This window comes from Rattus norvegicus, chromosome 10 (assembly GCF_036323735.1).
Source record: "Rattus norvegicus strain BN/NHsdMcwi chromosome 10, GRCr8, whole genome shotgun sequence".
Lineage (NCBI taxonomy): Eukaryota > Metazoa > Chordata > Mammalia > Rodentia > Muridae > Rattus > Rattus norvegicus.
Genome location: NC_086028.1, coordinates 103,395,190 through 103,414,903, shown reverse-complemented (window position 1 = coordinate 103,414,903; position 19,714 = coordinate 103,395,190). Strand labels below are relative to the sequence as shown.

Below are 19,714 nucleotides of genomic sequence, written 5' to 3'. Positions count from 1 at the left end.
AAAATGGGACACACACACACACACACACACACACACACACACACACACACACGAACGAGGGGTGGGGAGGATATCAACAGTGTAGGACGAGTCCCACATTTATAAATGGCAGTAAAAACCACTGTTTTATTTGAGATCATAAATTCAGATACAGCCATAGCCAGTCCTTTTGGAGCCTTCTGAAAAGATTCTAACAGAGCAGAACCCTGCTGCTTCTAATGCCCATTACCAGCAAACCCATCTCTAGGAACTAAGACTAAGGACTAACACACAGGGTCAAAGCTGTAGTTCCACTAGTTCTGCATTTACTAATAGAAAAACCAACAACTTAATCTAAGTCCTGCTCAATTATGAGTTCAGATTCTACACATAATTTTGATATTAAAACTACAAGATGCCAACTAGATACGAAGTATTACTACAGAGCAGCTGACAGAACTTTTGCAAAAATCCTTATGATGTAAGCATCTGCATGTGCAGTTGTGTGTCCACGGGAAGACAAAAGAAGGACATGCCAGTCAGTGCCACAGCCCTCCACTGGACCCCAGCGACACTCCAGCTGCCACACTACCCTTCCCGTGTGGGCTGGCTCATCTGTCTGTACAGCAGCCCTAGCAGGCAAGAGCAATCCATCGACTTCTCTCATTTTAAAGATGTGGCACCTGAAGATTAAAGCAGCACCTTGCACGATGGAACAGAGCTGGCCTCTGTGACCCACGGCATGTGCCTCTCCTAACCGTCCCTATGGACTCAGGTATGAAGGTGGGCGTCTGGGAGTACAGCTTCCCTGAGCTTAGCATACTCAGCACGCCTGAGCTACATCCACTGAGAGCTGCCTGTGTTCCCACCGACACTGTCAAAACAACAGGCCAGCCAGCTCTGGAAAGAAAGACGCCTCTGACCATCAGTAAGAGAGAAACAAGCTACACTGCAAGAAATAGATGGCAGCAAGGACTTTCAAGCTTTAAAAATATTCAGTTTTCTTTGGGTCTTCTTATTCCTGAATTTGATCCTTATTTGGTGGGAATCAAATCAAAAGGAAATTTTAAAGTGTTGTTTAAAATGCAGATGACATTTTCTAGGCAGTTTTATATTAACCTAATGACAATGAAAAAAACACAGAATAAAATCAGTCATAAATGAAGAGCTTCACAATGTATACTGAAAGTACAATAGAAGACAGTTAGAGCCTCTGTTTTCACCCACCAGGTATCAATTAACTCCAGGCTTGATACTCTTGCAGAGGACCTGGTTCAGTTTTGGGCACCCACATGGTGGCTCACAACTGTCTTAATTCCGGTTTTAGGAGATCCAAGGCTCTCTTCTGGCCTTTTGGACATTGCACACACTTGGTGCACAGACAAACATGCAGGCAAAATACCCATAAACATAAAATAAATTTTACAAAAGTCACACCATTGCAAAGTTTGAAGCTACTATAAAAAGTATTCCCCTCACAAAATATATTATTTAAAAAAAAAAAAACTTACCTTTGGTTTTTTGATCAGCAGCCTGAAAAAAAAAAAAAAAAAAAAAAAAGAGAAACTTTTTAGAGACAATTGAATGCAATGTCCACACTGATGAAGGTTTATAGGCAGACTTTTAATTATTTTAGGGTTTTTTTCTTAGTTTCTTTGAGACATGGAGCCTTGACTGTCTTGCAATTTACTGCACAGACCAGGTTGGCCTCAGTCTTACAGAAATCTGCCTGCCTCTGTTTTCCTTTCATTTTAATTTGGGGGTCGGGGGGAGCAAGCAAGTGAGTGTGAGTGACTATTGGGACTAAAACTTTTAATTCTTAAAATTTTAAAAGCAAACCTTTTATTTAGCTAATTTACTACTGAGAAAAATCCTACTCTGACCACAGGACAGTGCTAAGTTAGTGACTGGCAAACATTGTAATGGACACTATCTGAACTCCCTGTGTGTCAGTCTAGAAGGATCCTTCCAATCTCACGGCTCAGTACAGAGATGAAAGCAAGGGTGGGTAGTATAATTTGGCTATTTTACATGCCACAAAATAAAAAATATGACTATAAGGTTTAAATTAGAGCTCTAAAAAACAGAATTTTTTTAAAAAGAAAATATTTCTAACTGTTGAGTCATCTCTCCAAACTGGTTTACAGAACTTATTTATTTATAAGGATTTATAAAGAATGTTTACTAAGACTGTAACAATTATTTCCAGCTTTTCTAATACTGTCAGTTTCCTGGTTCTCCCTGATGTCTCGATAGGCTGCTGTGGGTGGGCTGGGCTGGGCGGTCCATTCTCAGGAGGCAGCAAGAGCGTTCTTTACACAGAAGCTGCGCTGCCCTGGACACAGCTTCAGTACGCCTGACGCTGTAGAAAAGACCTTCTGTAACCGGCACTCTGTACTCGCCTCACTAGCCAAGTGTCTATATTTACTCATTCCAGACTCGGCATATTGACGTAAAACAGTACTAGAATCAACCTTGGACATGAGACAGCCATGTTGATGCAGACATGACATGGAGGACATGGAAGGAGTCCTAGCAAACCTTTTTCTGAGCACCTTCCTTCTTTTTCTTGTCTTCCTGCTTTTTCTTTTTCTTTTCTTCCATCAAACGTTCCTCTTCTTGTGTTTCCTGTTCTTTTACCCTATTAAATATTTAAGAAGCAGTGTTAGTATGATGACTACTTTAAAGCCAATGAAGAAGTAAAAAAGCAACCAGGAGTGAGGGCACAGGACTGTAATTCCAGCTGTCTGGGAGGCTGAGGCAGGAGAATCACAAGTTTAAGGCCAGAGTGGCCCACAGGCTAACCCCTAGACTAACCTGTATGTAGGAGGGTGCTGCCGCCATAGCTCAGGTGCTTGTAGCCTTGTACGTGAGGCCCTGGGTTTGAAACTCCACACTCAGGATACAGGGCAGGGATATTATTTGTGCACAAAGTCTTGATCTAGACAATGTCATCAACATGATAGAGCCACTTTGAGAGGAGTCAGAAATGGAGGTTCCCCTCCAGTATGACAGCTGCTGCCCTGCTTTTTTGTCAAGTGGCTTAGCTGTCTCGTTTGTTCTGCCCACAACTGTGGAGAAATCGACTAGTGCAGGGCTTTGTGTGGGGTCTACAGAGTAAGGACACTTAGTGCTGTCTCAGAGACTGCCATCACTGGGGCTCCCTATTAGAAATGATCTGTGATTTCTATCCAACTCATCCAACAGATCAGGCTCTGTGGAGGTGATTCCCATGTATGCTCTAACTTCATGTTTGTCTGACACGGATTATCTTTTTATACAGAGCCCTGTTCAGCTGGAGAGCTATTACAAGATATGCAACATGGAAGAACTCTGTTTTAAAAAGTGAAGACAGCTAACACCTAGGCTGTAGTGCTATAGCTAGCCCAAGTGGTGTGCATGCATCAGGGGTCACTATCTCTTTCCTGATGGCTCCATGCTCTCCCAGTAACACAGGCTCTGGCCCTTCTTTCAGTCAGCACCATGGGGAGTTGCAGGAGGAAGGACCCTCTTGACACCTGTTACCGTGGCACTGTGAGGTTAGTATGTGGGTTTGAAGCCCAGATGCTGGCTGGTTACAGGCCTAGGCTTAGCATGGGCAACCTTGGCTCTGGCAGCCTAGCATCCCATCCAATGGCACTCTTAGCACTGAACTAATTCCAGTCCCTACTACTAGCCACCTCCCAACTGTCTCTCATGGGACTCCTCCTCACACACACACCGGACTCCAGGTCTGCTGCACCAATAGTCCACACACACCTAGCCATCCATCAACACGCCCAGGGCTCCTTTCCAATAGGAGCACAAGCTGAGGGGCTACTGGCTGTGACTGGCTTGCATTCTGCATGTGCTCTAGTTGAAGAACAGGTAGTTAGCTTAAAGTGCTTCCTGGTGCTCATTCAGCAAATCTGTGCCATGCCCTGTGAATGTGCGCCAGCTTTCCAGTGGGGCTTCCCTTCTTAGCCGGGGCTTCATCAGCTTAGGGTTCATGCCGCTTCTGTAGTTAAGTCTTCATTTGTTTGTTTGCTGAGACAGGGTCTCAGTATGTACTGGCCTGGAATTCAGTAGACAGACTAGACTGGCCTCAGACTTAAAGATTGCCCCTGCCCCTGTTTCCTGAGCACTAGAATAAAAGGCATGTGTCACCATGCCCAGTTTACAGTTAATCCTATTATCATGACTTATTCCTTGAATGAACTAGATCCATTTACAAGGCTTCCATATCCCTACTGGACCTAGACTAATGCAGGTACCAGTGAGATCAACAGCTAAACTAGAACAACAACGTAACCCAAGCCTTGGCCAAGCAGCACTCACCCATGCCTAGATGCTGCTTTGTAGTTAATAATTTTGCATTTAACCATGTATTTTGCATACAACTATCCATATAAGGAATTTCAAACTAAAGGCAGATTGTTCATAACAAAATACTATCATAATAAAACCAATTTAAATTGATATGGTGGGGGTTATCTGTGAATATTTTTCCTTCGAAACAGTGATTACTCAGTCTGTGGCTTCCAATCAGAATTAACTTGGGAAGCTTAAAAACTTCCAAAACCAAGACTGCTTCAACCAGATGGATGAAATCTTTGTGCACGAGACTCTGGCCTTAGCAGTATTTAAAACTTTCCGTGACTCCTGAATCTCTACATATTATGAACTTTGAAAAGTGACTACTCATCTAATGATCTGAGAGATGCTCTTCAGGAATGTTTTCATGGTAAACGATGTACACATAGCTGAGCCATTTGCATGCAAGAATTCTAGCTGCGGCAGTTCTGAGTATGACCAGGTATGTTGCAGCCATGCAGCTTTCAGTCACACATCTAGAAAGAAAACATGTTGCCCTCAGGCTTTCTTAATCTGCAGCACATGGAGAGCCTTAAATTACCCCAGAGAGGGAATGTGAGAAAGCAGGTAGGGAGGTAGGGCCTTGTTCTGGCTACAGAGGTATTTATTCAACAGCAGGAAGAAGAAAATGGCTTCAGCTTAATTCTATTCATCAGCAAATTAAAGAACTAAGGCCAGCTCCTTACAGCTCCTTGTTTACATGACAAAGCGCCCCAGCAGCGTCACTCCTACTCTCTAACTCTTACTGTACATCTGCCACTTTTCATTATTAATTTAAAAGACCAACATCTAATCACGCTTTTATTTTATAACCTAATACATGCCCGTGGCAAAGCACTCATAGTACAAAAAGGAAAGGAAAGACTCCCTTCGTGTGTGTCAACTGGTATCATCTTAGAGGCAACGTAAGCGGAAAGTTTCTTGGGGATCCAGGAATGCTCTTTAAAGGACTGGGGGCAAAGCACTTGCTCCAGCACATCTATGGCCTTGGGTCACCACCCTCCACAAAACAAAGCAGCTGTGACCCGCTGGTGGGTGCTGGTGGTGCGCACCTGCACATCCCAGGAAGCAGGAGTGTCTTGAAAGTGAACTAAACCAAAACATTCTTCATGTGCGGTTTCTTTCTTCCCTTCAATTCTTCCTCCCCCATCACCCCCGGCCGTCTCAGGTAAGAGTATCTCTGTCTAATATCTCTGGCTGGCCTGGAATAGCTTTATGGACCAAGTTGGCCTCGAACTCACAAAGACCCGCTGTCTCTGTCTCCTGAGTAGTGGAACTAACTTGCAGAGCACCACTGCTGCCTGGCTATATGCTTCTTTTAAAAGCAATGAACGAGGTGTACTTATTATCCCCTTTCCTCTGTATTACTTACTGATTTGTCCCAGTGGAGATGGGGCTTGTTTCCTTTTTGTGGTTTTGGTAATGGTGGGTGGGACCAGCGTAAGTGGGGCTCACAGGTCTGTGGAGGAATGCTTCCTCAGTGAAGGTATTACAGCTCTAAAGGGAGAGACATCCTAGCACAGGAGAGCCAAGGAATAAATACCCTAAGTCACACTACACAACAAACCTCACACCAGGATTTACTGGATGAGACCTAGGAGGGAAGCTGCCCCTGACTGGGCAAGAAGCAGCAGGAAACTGAGCAGGAGACAAGTTTTACAAAGGGTTTCTTAGAGGGGGAGGTCCCAGGGCAGAGATTTCAAGAGAGGAATCTGATCTTTTATCCTACAGCCTGACTCTGTTGTTGCTTCAAACAGGCGAACAACATGTGGCACATGGAGGTCACATTTTAACTTTTCTGTGGAACTTTTTCTTCACTCCTTTGAGGTAGGGTCTCACTATGTAGTCCCCTGGCTGGCCTGGAACTCACTATGTAGGTCAGACCAGGCTTAAGCTCATGGAAATCCACCTGCTTCTGCCTCCCAAATCCTAGGATTAAAGATGTGCACCACCAGGCTCAGCTGCTGTTTCAAGTCTTTTATTTTTTAATGATTTATTTTTTTTATTTTATGTGTATTAGTGTTTTGCCAGCCTGTCTGAGGGTGTCAAAACTCCTGGAGCTGGAATAACAGACAGCTGTGAGCTGTCATGTGGGTGCTGGTAATTGAACCTCGTTCCTCTAAAGAGCAGACAGTGCTCAGAACAGATTAGCCATCTCTGGTTTTAAGTTTTTAATTATTCCTGCATGTGATCGTATTTTACACTTCTCCCCTCACCTAAAGTTTAAAAACCCAGCCTTTAAAACAAACAAAAGCCAGGGCCCCATGTATCTATCAAGGCTGGCACTGTGTTGAACTGTATGTAGCCGAGAATGACCATTAACTCCTGATCTAGGTACATTTATCTCCCAAGTGCTGCTATTTCCAGAGCTCTAGCTCCTTTGGCTGGAAGCAGTCCTTACTAGAACTGACAACATAAGATGCACACCAGTTTTTAAAAATTAAAACTGCTGCTAAAGTGTGTGCTGCAATTTCCCCTTTAAGCATTTTCGAGCATGTGCAGCTCAGGTCTATCTGTGCAGTTCATAAGCCTCAGGCCCCACCAAATGAGTCTAGTTTTCTCCCCTTATTCAAGACTCTTCTTCTTGCAATAGATAAAGGTCTTACTACAGAGGTCCACACTGGCCACATGCAGAGAGCAGTGACAGTGGACAACCCCAACTCCTAAGCTCAGGGAGCAGACTGGGGCACCTGCAGTTAGACAGTTCTGCTTAGTCATGCATGCCAGGGAAAAAGCACTCAGGAATTCACATCATCACCTTAACGAGACCAGCACACACGCCAACATGGATACAGGAAACTCCACGAGGTCCTACCCCTAAATGAAGGGCCACAGATGGTCAACGGCTGCTAGAGAAGGAGAACCACTTCTTCCATGGATGAGCTCTCTCATAGGTTGTCCAATCCCAAGAGATCAACCCTGAACATACATACAAATTGGCAGTGCTGAATGGACTCAGCAGACTGCATAAAGGTGTGTATAATGTGGGTATATACACATGCACATATATGAATATATATATGTAGCAGTAATAATTAAACATTTGGGAGGGAGGGAGCATGGAATAAGAGGAAGGCGAGCGTGATGCACATGCAGATATCATTAAAAAAAAGTAGTAGTGTTACTATTTTCAGTGTCATGGAACTAGCATGTTTCCCCTTTCAAAACAGAAGCTGTCCATTTCTCCCCTCTTCCTGCCTCTACTGTCCTTCTTTGTGAATCTGACTATACTAACTAGCTAATTCAGCTGTGAGCCAGATCCTCCTATGGATTCGGCAATGCTGAGCACACTCTCATAGGCCACTGGCACTTTGTACATCTTTCTAGGATCCTATGGTAACTCTTTGTCAAGGTCTAGTTATTTTTCTACATTCAACTTCTGTTTTGAATCAAAAACTTTGTTCATTCTGTGTGCATCAGTATTATGCCTGCATGTGTACATTTGCATCATTTGCATACATAAGCTAGTGGAGGCTAGAGGGTGTGTCTCACCTCTAGGAACTGAGTTACAGATGGTTGTGAGCCACTGTGTGGATGCTGGGCTGAATCCAGGCCCTCTCTAAGAACAAGTACATTTAACAGCTGAGCTCTATCTTGAACCCCTGATTCACTCATTGTGATTTGATTAAACTGACAGGGAGAGACGAGGACAGAAATGGATCCTAAGGAATCACTGACATCCTTACCTATCCAGTACTGTTCACTTCAATGTTTTAACTCAGTTATCCCATGACCTGCCCTCCTGCAACTGCTAGCTCATCCTGCTGGAAAACAAAAGTCTCTTTAAGAAGCCTGGCATGGAGGGGTTGGGGATTTAGCTCAGTGGTAGAGTGCTTGCCTAGGAAGCACAAGGCCCTGGGTTCCGTCCCCAGCTCTGAAAAAAAACGGGGGGGGGGGGTGCTGGAGAGATGGTTCAGTGGTTAAGAGCCCCGACTGCGCTTCCAGAGGTCCCGAGTTCAATTCCCAGCAACCACATGGTGGCTCACAACCATCTGTAAAGAGATCCGATGCCCTCTTCTGGTATGTCAGAAGATAGCTACAGTGTACTTGTATATAATAAATGAATAAATCTTTAAAAAAAGAAGAAGAAGAAGAAGAAGAAGAAGAAGAAGAAGAAGAAGAAGAAGAAGAAGAAGAAGAAGAAGAAGAAGAAGAAGAAGAAGAAGAAGAAGAAGCAGCAGCAGCAGCAGCAGCAGCAGCCTGGCATGGATGGGCAGGCCTTTAATACCTGCATAGGCAGGGCGAGGGTTAGAGGCAGAGGCAGGCAGTTCTGTGTAAGTTTCAGGCCGGCTTGGTCTATGTCATGAGTTTCAGGATGGCAAGAGGTACATAGTGAGACCCTGTCTGAGTGGGAATGAGGGTGGGGAGGAAGGGGCCAGAGAGATGGCTCACTAGTTAAGAGCACTGACTGTCCTTGAACTGACTCAGGTTTGAGTCCCATAACCCATTACTATATATGTTTCTGTAACTCTACTCCCAGGCAATCTGATATCTTCTTCTGGCCTCTGTTGTCACTGCATGCACCATGGTACATGGGGACACACATACAGGCAGAACACCTATACATATAAAATATAAAGAAAATTTTTAAAAAGGAAAAGAGAAAGGGTTGCAGAAGTAAATTTCTAGAAACTGTGCAAGCTTCCTTCTCGTGGCAGACTGGTGGCATGACTGGCTGAGAAGTGGTTTGAAGGCACCATGTGGCTGCACCTCAGCACACCATCCTTGTCAGAGGGCCATGCCACTAAGTACTAAACTCTTTTCCAGTCAAATGCTTTTCTTCACCTCCGCCCCCCAACAGAGCCCGACGTGCCTCTTCCGCATGAGCTCTGAAACTTCCCGAGTGTGCACCTCAGTGGTTTGGTGCCACTGTTCATGCTCAGCGTTTGGCTTATGGATCTTTAAGCCAGTAAATCCATCAGCTCTTCCGTAGGTACCTTTCCTCCCCTTCCTCCCTCCCGAGTGCCGGCTTCATGACCTTGCCCGTTTTGCAGATGGAGAGGAAAGCCAGTCTCTGTTCCCACACTCATGTTCCTGTCTGTCTTCCTTAATAATCACTCATCTGAGGAGCTTAGTGTTTGTGGGTAGATTTACTTCACTGTGGATTCCTGTCTTAGAAGGTCAGTCAAGGAGCTGTCTGCCATGCTAAGCAGCCTCAAACTCCTGGTTAGCAGGAATCTGATCTAGCTTTAGCCACCCAAAACAGCCCCTGCTGGAGTTGTCCTGGACAGTCCTGGATCCCCACCCTGACTTTCTGTCCGTATTCCTGTTTCTGCTATATCTGTTCTTGACCCTCACTGAAACATCTATTTCCTGACTCTTGCGTGCCCTGCAAGCTGTTGTCATTACTTTCCTTCGTAAAGAGATGGCCTCCCAGGACCGTCCTGTGTGCTCGCTGACTCCCAGGACCGTCCTGTGTGCTCGCTGACTGTACGATGGAAAGCGTGCTCCTTGCTGGGGAAGGCAGCAGACCTGGGAGGGAGGACTGATTCAGTTCACACGAATTTCCAGCTGACAGCTTTGTGTGTCCTCTGGAATCACAGCACAAGGCAACGTATACACTCGAGGACACGCATCTAATGGCACTGGCCAGCGGCTGTCAGCAGCACTGCTCTTGGTCACAGTAAGGGAAAGGGTGGCTGAGAATGCATCATCGGCAGGCCTGGGTGCAGGACAGCCAGGGGAACTATATTCCTGGCTTTGAAATAGCTTCCTCTGTCTTCTGGGCTGTTGGTGCCCTGGTGGCAGACTCCTCTCCTGTCTCTCTGACCTCAGGAAAAATCTAGAGCCATTTAAAGCTTCTTTATCTTATCTCCCCCTTTTGGTGCCTAATCTCAGCTAATGCTCACAAAGGACATCTCTTCCAAGAGTGCACATTCTTTTCTGATCAAGCAATAATTAGTAAGTTGCTACCTCTCTTGTGGGGTTAGTGAGATTGTAAGCTTGAATTTGGAGAGATTTCTGGACCTATGGGACAGCTGTAAAGAGCTAGATTAAATGAGGATTAAGTCAGTTTTTTTTAAAAATGTGTGTGGGCTCATGTTTGTGTGTGTAGGTACACATGTGCGTGTGTGTGTGTACATTTCTAGAGGCTGAGGCTGATGAAGGAGGTCTTCCTCAGTCTCTCTCCATTTTCTATATTGAAGCAAGGTGTCTGGCTGAACCCGGGGCTCACTGTTTTGGCTCATCTGGCTATCCAGATTGCTCATTCCAGAAATTTCCTGTTGCCACCCCTCTCCTGTATTAGAATCATAGGCAGGTCTCTGCCTCCTCCCCACATCGAGTCATCTCATAGTCCTACAACTTCATTTATTTACTTCTAATTTTTATTTTAAAGATGGGACTCGGTATGTAATCTAGGCTGTTTGGGAACTTGCTATGGAGACTAGGCTAGCCTTGAACTCACAGAGATCAGAGGTAATCTGCTTCCCCCTCCCTGAAGGTGTGAGCCTCCAAGCCCCGCTTTCTTCCCTGGAGGGGGAGGTACCACCTTTGTTTCTAATTTCCTTGACCGTGAGCTTAACTCACCCTTTTCACTCTGTCCAGATCTTTCATCCTCTTGTGTACTTCCCATACCTCCAGAAGCCCAAGCCAACTACCACATCTCTATCCATCTGTGTTTTCCACAAAGGACGTTATTTAATTGTTGTTTTGTAAAACTGAGACCTGCCTCGTATTCCACTTTGCACCTTGCTTTTCTTACTGTACAGCTATGGTGAAGGAGTCCCCCACCCGCAGCAGAGCGCGTCTCCTCTTTAACAGCTCTTTAGTACAGTGTGCTGTGACTCCTCTCCAATGCATCCACCATCCCTTCAGTCATTACGCTCACTGCTCACTCTTTCCAGCTTACTGGCTCCCGCTCTCCTGTGCAGCTTCTGTTCTGTGGGAACTGAGGAAGGAGGAATGTGATAGGGGCTCTAAGGTGGGGACAAGCAGGACACGAAGCACCTGTGAGACATATTTTGCTGGGTGGTGAGGGCGTGGAGTGGGGGTGTCTGGCGAGCTAGTTTTTCAATACATTTGTTTCTTTCACTCTCAAACTCTTGTTAGTTGATTATTCCTTGAATTTATAAAGTAGGAGTCAATAAAAGGACTGGGGCTCGTGTTTGCCTCTGGGGCCTAGCTAGTTACCTGAAGTCAAAACTGTTTCTCATCCTGAGTTTCATCTGCAAGAAACCCAAGAATCCACATCCTGGGTCAATCTGGCTACATTCCAGACTCTTCTCAGCACTGCTCACTCTTTAAGTGAAGGAGGGCACAGGTCCCACCATCATTAGAAGCCTGGCTAACTGAGGAAGTTTTCCTGGCACTGTTGATAGGCTAGGCTAGTTAGGAAGGGCTGTAAATGTGAGGAGCATCTCGTCCGCTCAGCACAGACATTTAAGCCTCACTTTATTCAACTTCTGCTACCTGCTGCGCTCAGAAAGTGTGTACTGGACTCAGGGCTGGACAACAGAACCGGCAAAGACGTCAAGGGAAAATCTGATTGGAAAGGCGCAGCATGGTCTGAGTAACATTTAGTACCTGATCGACTAGGGAAAGTCATGGGGCAGAAAGGTCCTGGAGTAGGTGCATGGAACGCTCTGGGTCACCTGGCAGGACACATTACAACAGTGAGGACCCATGAGCTGAGTGATTCTGAAGGACAGGACATGAAGTTGGGAAGTATGTCCTCCGAGCATTAAAGGGTAACAAGTTGACAGACCTCTCTTGAGTATGAGAGGGACAACCTGTGGCTTGCTTCTAACCATCACAACACCACACTGGTCTGTGTCACTTATGTTGTGATAGAATAGCGGCTCTTGTCCAGACAGACCACACCAGACTAATACAGTTCCATGTGGAAGAGGTTTATTGAGGACAACGGAGACAGAAGTGAGGGAGAGAGAAAGAAGAAAAAGAGAAAGGGGACAGGAAGGGTCTGCCTTTTATTTAAACTGTGATGTAACTGCTCCCAGGTGAAGGTGGGAGCTGAACCAAAGGTATGCTGGGAATGTATGCCATAGCAACAGACGCACAGGTCCCTGTCGGCCTGCAGGGACATCACTGCTAGGTACGGAGGCAAAGCAGTTCTGATACCAACAACTTCCCTTACTCACTATGTGACACTGTTCTAGCAGACTGTTAAAATCTCTCTATTGATTAGAGGGGCTTTGAAGTCACAACTTACTGTAAATCTTATTATAGTACTACAGGAACTGAATTTTGCCCATTCAAGGCCTGTGGAAGACTGAGGACTGACCCTTCCCTCCAAAGGAACCTTCAGGGAAAAACCCAACCTTGCCCTGATTATAGCCCTCTAATGCTCAGAAGGTGTGAAACACTGAATAGGTAGGTATTGCTGTAGCCACCAAGCTCACAAACCTGTTACTCATAAAAAATACAATGAATTAGAACTTCTGAGGCTGACCAAAGGAGAGAGCGCCCACTACCGACTCTTTTGCTGACTTACAATGACACTAGACAAAATATAATGAAATACAAGCAGGAGGAGTAAGCACAATTAATGTGGACTCTCCGAAGAGCAGCTGAGAGGAATTCAACCTGTGTGAAGGTGACTTTCTCATCTCTCTCTTGAGTTTTGACCAGGGTCTAGGTAACCCTCACAGCTGTGCTGGGGTAAAGGTGGCCCAGGCAGCTAAAGTGGACAGAATCCAGTTTTCTCAGTAGAAGGGGCTCCCAGGAGCTAGCTGGGATGGTATGATGCCTGGGAGGAATCAGCCAGGGAGAGGGATTCTCCCAGCTCTGACAGCAGCTGTCAGAGGATGGGCTTACCTCTGGTCTCACTGCACACGGTGGACACAAACAGCAAGTTGTGAGTCGTGCAGTGCAAGGACAACACCCTCCAAGAGTCATACCCACTCCCAGTGTCAATCCAAGTCAGCCCTAGGTAGACCAGAGGCCAGGAGTGCAGGGCTGACCCTGGAGCCTGGTCCCACGGAATGAAATGGTCTGGAGACAACTGTGACTTTTACTTTGGAATGTGGAGAAGAGTCAGAGATCTGAACAGTGGTCTCCAGCTTTTCAAAGAAATCCCAGCTTACTGCCATTTGGTGTTAAGGTGGGCTTCAGATCCAAGATTCACTTGTTAAGATTAACTACTGTGGCCCAAACAAAGCAAGACAGATCCCAGCAGCAACTCTCAGTTTATCTGACTTTAGAAGCAATGCCCCCTGCTGCCTACCTCAGACATACATCTTTCTGAGGCTTGTCTTCTGAATACCAACTGGTCCCACAGGAGTTCTCCTATGTTCTAGATGGTCTGTTGTGTGGCTTTAAAACACACACACACACACACACACAAACACACACACACACACAGAACAACTGGCTTTCATTTTTGCAGGCTTTCCTCTATGAACTATCGTGATCACCTACACACATCACACCCTTTCCTTCCTCACTAGGAACTGCACCTCAATTTCCTGTACAGAGCTGCTTCAATTCAAAGTCCTTGAAGGGCTGTAGGTTCAGGGAAGCATGCTGTGTGTGGCCAAGTCCAGAGCTCAGCCTTGAGTCTAATGCACAAAGCTGGCCGATGACTAGAGAAAGCTTCAGCCACACACACCAGGCTCGGAAGGGAGGCGGCAGTCGCAGGGAACCAGTCTGCATTGCTGGCTGTCTCCTGTCCACCAGGGATAGCTGCCCAGGTTCTCTGGGTTGCCACTCGTTTCTTGTCTGGGCAAAGTTTGTTTTTGTTCTTCCCTAAATTACTGTTGTTTTCTATCACATGTAATTAAGAACCCTAAAGAAAGCCAGTGTTAGCAACAGTCCCAGGGTCAGAGTCACAGAGCCCCTCTCTGTGCTCGTGTGTATAGCACAGCCTGGAATACAAAGGAAATCCCGCTGATGTCTGAGCAGTAGCCTCTGGTGGCTCACCTTGCTGTGTGTGCCACAGTGTTCAGTTATTAACAATGATGGAATCTCACTGCTTGCTGGGAGATCTGACAACATGCACTATATACCCATGACCAGCACTTCCTGTTGCTGAGGTGGGAATTGGCTGGTTATTCATTTACTATCTACAGTGCCAACCTCTGCCTCTTGCCTGCTCTGTGAAAATGGATCTGTGACATTTAACTACTTTCCCTCACCAGCTGACACGATGTCCAGCTTCTCTGGCAGAGGGCGCTGGAGAAAAGCAGAGGACAAGTTTATACCTCCCAGCTGGGTGCTCCAGGGCAGGCTCCTGCAAGGACACACTGTGGGGACTGGAGCTTTCTGGCAGGTTGGGTCCACATACCCTTCACAGTGATATGGCCTCTTACAAGGGCTCATCTTCCCACCCTAACCCTCGATACACTGACTCTCAGGTTTGTTTTCCTTGATCGCACGATTACAAGTTTGTTTGTTTTCTCTTCACTGATAGAGAAACCTTCAAATGACAGCTTATTTCAAAGCCTGCCAATAAACTGGAAAGTTAAAAAATACTATCACACCAACAAACAAATTCACAGATGTGCTTAAATGATGGATAAATTAAGTCTGAGTATAACACTATAAGCTGAATTTAACTATCATCACATAAGCCTGGACTCTCTGAGCAGCAGGGGGTTGGGGTTAGTCTAGCGCGCGCGCGCGCCACACACACACACACACACACACACACACACACACACACACACACACACACGCCCGACTGTGGGTGGAGTCTGTGTCATCTCTAGGACACACAGCCGCATTTCAGGCAGGCAGGCAGCCCTTCACCACTGAAAAAGACCTAGAGCCCAGCGCCACAGCCTCAGGCCGGTCACTGAAGTGAAGAAGCAAGCCGGGGGCAAGCCATCAACACTGTGTCTCCAGGGGACATGCCTATTCAAAGCCCCTGCAACTCGTTCTGTGAACAAGGGCTGTTAACACAGACATTCAGCTTCAGGAGTCATTAAGCTACCTTGTGCTCAAGCTGGATTCTAATTTGGGAGAGGCAGACAAGACCTGGGCAGAAATAACTTGATGACAATCTACGCAAAGGAAAAATCAAATATAAAAAGAGACAACACCCTCCAAGCTGTTCCTTGATCTAGAAACATTTAAAGCTGAGGGCCTGCCTTAAATAAGCAACGATGTGGTTGCAGCACAGCTGACAGACATCTGCCCAATTTCTATAACAAAACTTAGCAACACAAGTTTCTGTGACTAATTGTAACTACAGTAAAGGCATTACTACTAAAAATATTTACTGAGTTTCCATAGAAAATATGTAATGTAAAAAAACTGTTTCAGAAAATGTTTGAAAAATCCTATTAAAATATTTTTTAAATTTTATTTTCAATTCCACATCAGATTCAGATCAGAGGGAAAGAGATGTTTAAATATCAATCTAGAGCAGTGATTCTCAAACTGTGGATCAAGACCCCTTTGGGTTCAAGTGACCCTATCACAGGGGTCATATATCAGATGTCCTGCATGCATATCAGATATTTACAGATATTATGATTCATACAGTAGCAAAATCACAGTTATGAAATAGCAATGAAAATAATTTTATAGTTGGGGGGTCACCATAACATGAGGAACTGTATTAAAGGGTCACAGCATCAGGAAAGTTGAGAGCCACTAGCTTAGGAAACCTGAAAGAAGTACGTGAAATTTGGTCTTTGGTCATTTGTTCAAATACAAAGTCATATAATCTTTACTGGACCAAACAGACGAGACCAGAGAACCCCCACTTTGTAAAGAGTGTTTGCTACTCCTCGATATCTCAATATCATCACCCAACAAATCAAATGTCTATCAACTGTCCCACTTTAAAGTGACAATTTTAATACTGGATGGAGTATGTGACTCTACAGGGACCATGTGACTTGACACCAACACAGTAAACCAAAAGTTCCCTGTTATAAGCTGGTCACACACAACTACCAGGAAGCAATGACTACACACACGTAAGAGGCTCTGCTCCCTCTCTCCAGTGGCATACAGTGATGAAGCCTAAGCACAACTAAGAAGTTTAAACTGTCATTGTGACTGAAATGTCCTAAGTGGCACTACGTTAAGAGATGAGCTTTAACAAAATCCAGACAGAGGTATAATCTCTGTAAACACAAGATGTTGCTCTCCTCGAGGGGGCGGCATGCATCACACACAAGCAGAGACAGGAGTCAAATTTCATGTTTCTCACATAAATAGCCAGCATTTTCAAAAACCTTGAGACACAACAGTCATCCCAGAACTGGTTTAGACTGCACACAGCACCGAGGGCCCCCAGATCAACTGCTCAGCAACAGCACTGTGCCCAGCTCCTGTCACACAGCTTTCCACTCCCTGGTGCCCACAGCTCCACGCTCCCTAACGCCCACTTGATGCCACTTGTGAGCGCCTCGACTGTCAAGATGCATTTGTTAAGGCAACGGAATGGCACTGTGCTAAAGACACAGATGCCAAGAAATAGCAATGCTGAGGTAGGTCTCCGTGGGAAGACCTCCAGAGGAAGCAGCTTCCAGAGGTGAAGAGCTCAGGTTGACTGAGACTGGCTGCACTCCACCTCTTGAAGGCCTGGTTCCTGTCTTCAGAGTCCATCAGCAAAGCCATTTAAGCAATGGTCCCGAATGAGATCGCAGTGTTTTAGATCCATACAGCTTTATGTGTCTGAGGTAAAGTATAAAACTTGGGCTGAAGCCATAGCTCAGTTGGTAAAACCTTTGCCTGGAATGCAGAAAGCCCTGGGACTAATTACTAGCGCTTAAAATGCTGGGTATGGCAACACATGCCTATAATGCCAGAGCCTCCGAGGTGGAGGCAGGAAAATAATAATACTACTAACAACAACAACAACAACAACAATAATAAAAATTCCAGGTTGTTCTCTGCTACACAGCAAGTTCAAAGCCAGACTGTAATATATGACCATGTCTAGAGAAAAAATATGAAAACTTTCCTAGGCCAGCAAAATGGCTCAGCAGGAAACAGGTAGACTACTGCAAAGTATGGGACAGTTCCAGAAATCCACCTGGTGGAGGAGGGGAACTGACTCTTTTTTTTTTTTTTGGCGTTGAGGACTGAACCCAGGGCCTTGTGCTTGATAGGCAAGCGCTCTACCACTGAGCTAAATCCCCAACCCCAGGAACTGACTCTTGAAAGCCAAATCATCCTGTGACCTCCACCTCCACCATGCATGGACACATTCAAAAATAAATAAAACACAATTATATTTTTCCTCAAAAAATAATGCCACTCCCTCACTGTCATTTATCTCCACACATGTGGACCATTAACCGAAATTTAAATCTGAAGCACCCAACCAGTAAGGTGCAAAACAAAGGGGAATGGTGTAAGCCCACTGAGGGAGTCCATCCCAGAGTGAAATGTGCACTGGATATTATTGGGTACAATGTTAATCAGTACTGAATCTCAGCTCTACAAATAGTTAGACAAAATCAAAACAAAGCAAAGGCTATGGTGGCAGTGTCTCAAAGTTCGATAGTAATCCCTGTGAGAGTGGACACAAGACAGACAGGCTCGGAGAGGCTCAACGATGCAGTGAAAGAATAAATAGCCCTTCTACCTGAAACGGGTCACAGGGATACAGGGAACCACCATCCTAACTTACATTCTTGTATATTTTGGTTGTGAGCCTAGCCTTTAACAGCTGAGCCACCTCTCCCAAGAATGCTCTGGTCACTGGGCTGGAGAAAAGGCTCAGTGACTAAGAACATGTGCTGCTCTTACAGAGGACAAAGGTTCAGTTCCCAGCACCTCTATCAGGGGGCTCACAAATGCCTGCAATGCTAATAGCGACAGGGGTACCTGCACTCTAACACATAATAAAAATACAACTTAAATGTTTTTACATTATTTATTATTTGTATATGTGTGGGTATTTTGTGTGCATGTGTGTCTTGCATCTCATTAGTGCAGTGCCCCCAGAGGCCAGAAGAGGGTGTCAAATCTCTTAGGACTGGAGTTACAGATGGTTGTAAACAGTCATGGGTGCTGAGACTCAAACCTGGGTCCTCTGGAAGAGCAGACAGTCTGTCTGTCCCTCTGTCTCTGTCTTCTGAGACAGAACCTCACTAAGTAACCCTGGCTAGTCTAGAACTTGCTATGTAAACCAGACTGGCCTCACAAACATCTGCCTGCCTCTGCTTCCTAAGTACTGGAATATAAGGTGTGCATACTGTATTAGACTTAAAATACTTTTTTCTTTTTTCAGAGACAGTGTTTCATTTGCTTTAGGGAATATTTTAAGGACACAAAACAAAACCTCATGATTGCCACAATTTTCATGTAAATGCACATTTTCAAGCCTCACAAGTTTAACTATTAAAGAGGACAGACAGAGTGTTTATGGATGCTCTACAGCACACTCAGATCCCAGGTCTGTCCATGTTTCCATCCCACAAGGCCTATACCAGCGCTCACAGTGGGGCCTCTTCTGTGGTTTCATCACCATCTGAAGGGAGGCCTCAGAGGGGACTCCTGGGGGGCTCAGCACATCACTCAACTGCTGTCAGAAAGTGCTGAGACTTTAATAATGCTTTTCCTAGCTAAGCATCAATATGCTTATTTCAAAACTTCCTCATATATACACAATATAATTTTTCATCTTTGCTAATTCTGAAAAACTATCTTACTGGCCTTAATTCATGATTCGTGATTATGAATGACATACCTCCTGTATTTGCTATGAATTTCCTGAGGGCTCCTCTTCTTTCTTTTTTTTTTTTTTTTTTTTTGGTTCTTTTTTTTTTTTTCCCCTGGAGCTGGGGACCGAACCCAGGGCTTCCTAGGCAAGCGCTCTACCACTGAGCTAAATCCCCAACCCCACTCCTCTTCTTTCTTAACTCTATTTCATAAAGTCACAGTTACTGCTACTATTTCTCTTTTAAAAATTCTTTATTCTTTCATCCTTTCAAGTGAAATTTACAATCATCTTGTTATATTTTGAAGAGAAAATTATGTAGGGCTGGAAAGGTGGATCAGCAGGCAAGCATTCTTGCCACTTAAAACCTGAGTTCAGGGGTTGGGGATTTAGCTCAGTGGTAGAGCACTTGCCTAGCAAGCACAAGGTCCTAGGTTCGGTCCCCAGCTCCGAAAAAAAGAAAAGGAAAGGAAAACAAAAACAAAAACAAAAACCAAAACCTGAGTTCAATCGGGAAACACTGGAAAACAGTGGAAGGAGAGAATCAACTCCCAAAAGTTGTCTTCTGACACATACACACACACACACACACACACACACACACACACACACACACACACACACACACACACACACCTGCTTTCTCTTACAAATACTAATACATTTAAAATATTTTAGATAATTTTTTTAAAATTACGAATTGAACCACCACGTGCGGTGGCACATGCCTCAGTCACTCCTCACCCTCAGGAGGCAGAGGCAGGGGGATCTCTCTGATTGGGGGCCAGCCTGCTCTACAGA

General features: G+C 45.2%; 1 protein-coding gene across 13 annotated transcripts in view; it reads right to left on the bottom strand.

Moving 5' to 3' along the window:
- Tnrc6c (trinucleotide repeat containing adaptor 6C) overlaps positions 1-19,714 on the bottom strand; it is a 110,749-nt gene that overhangs the window by 63,343 nt on the left and 27,692 nt on the right. For 12 of the 13 annotated variants that reach the window (XM_063269255.1, XM_063269256.1, XM_039087487.2 and 9 more), the window contains 2 exons: positions 2,521-2,620; positions 1,491-1,512 (listed from right to left, as the gene is read on the bottom strand). In XM_063269255.1, coding sequence (XP_063125325.1) covers positions 1,491-1,512; positions 2,521-2,620 — 122 coding nt within the window. Of the gene's footprint in view, positions 1-1,490; positions 1,513-2,520; positions 2,621-7,147; positions 7,252-19,714 lie in introns of those variants that run through there. The other variant, XM_063269259.1, reaches the window with a different exon arrangement.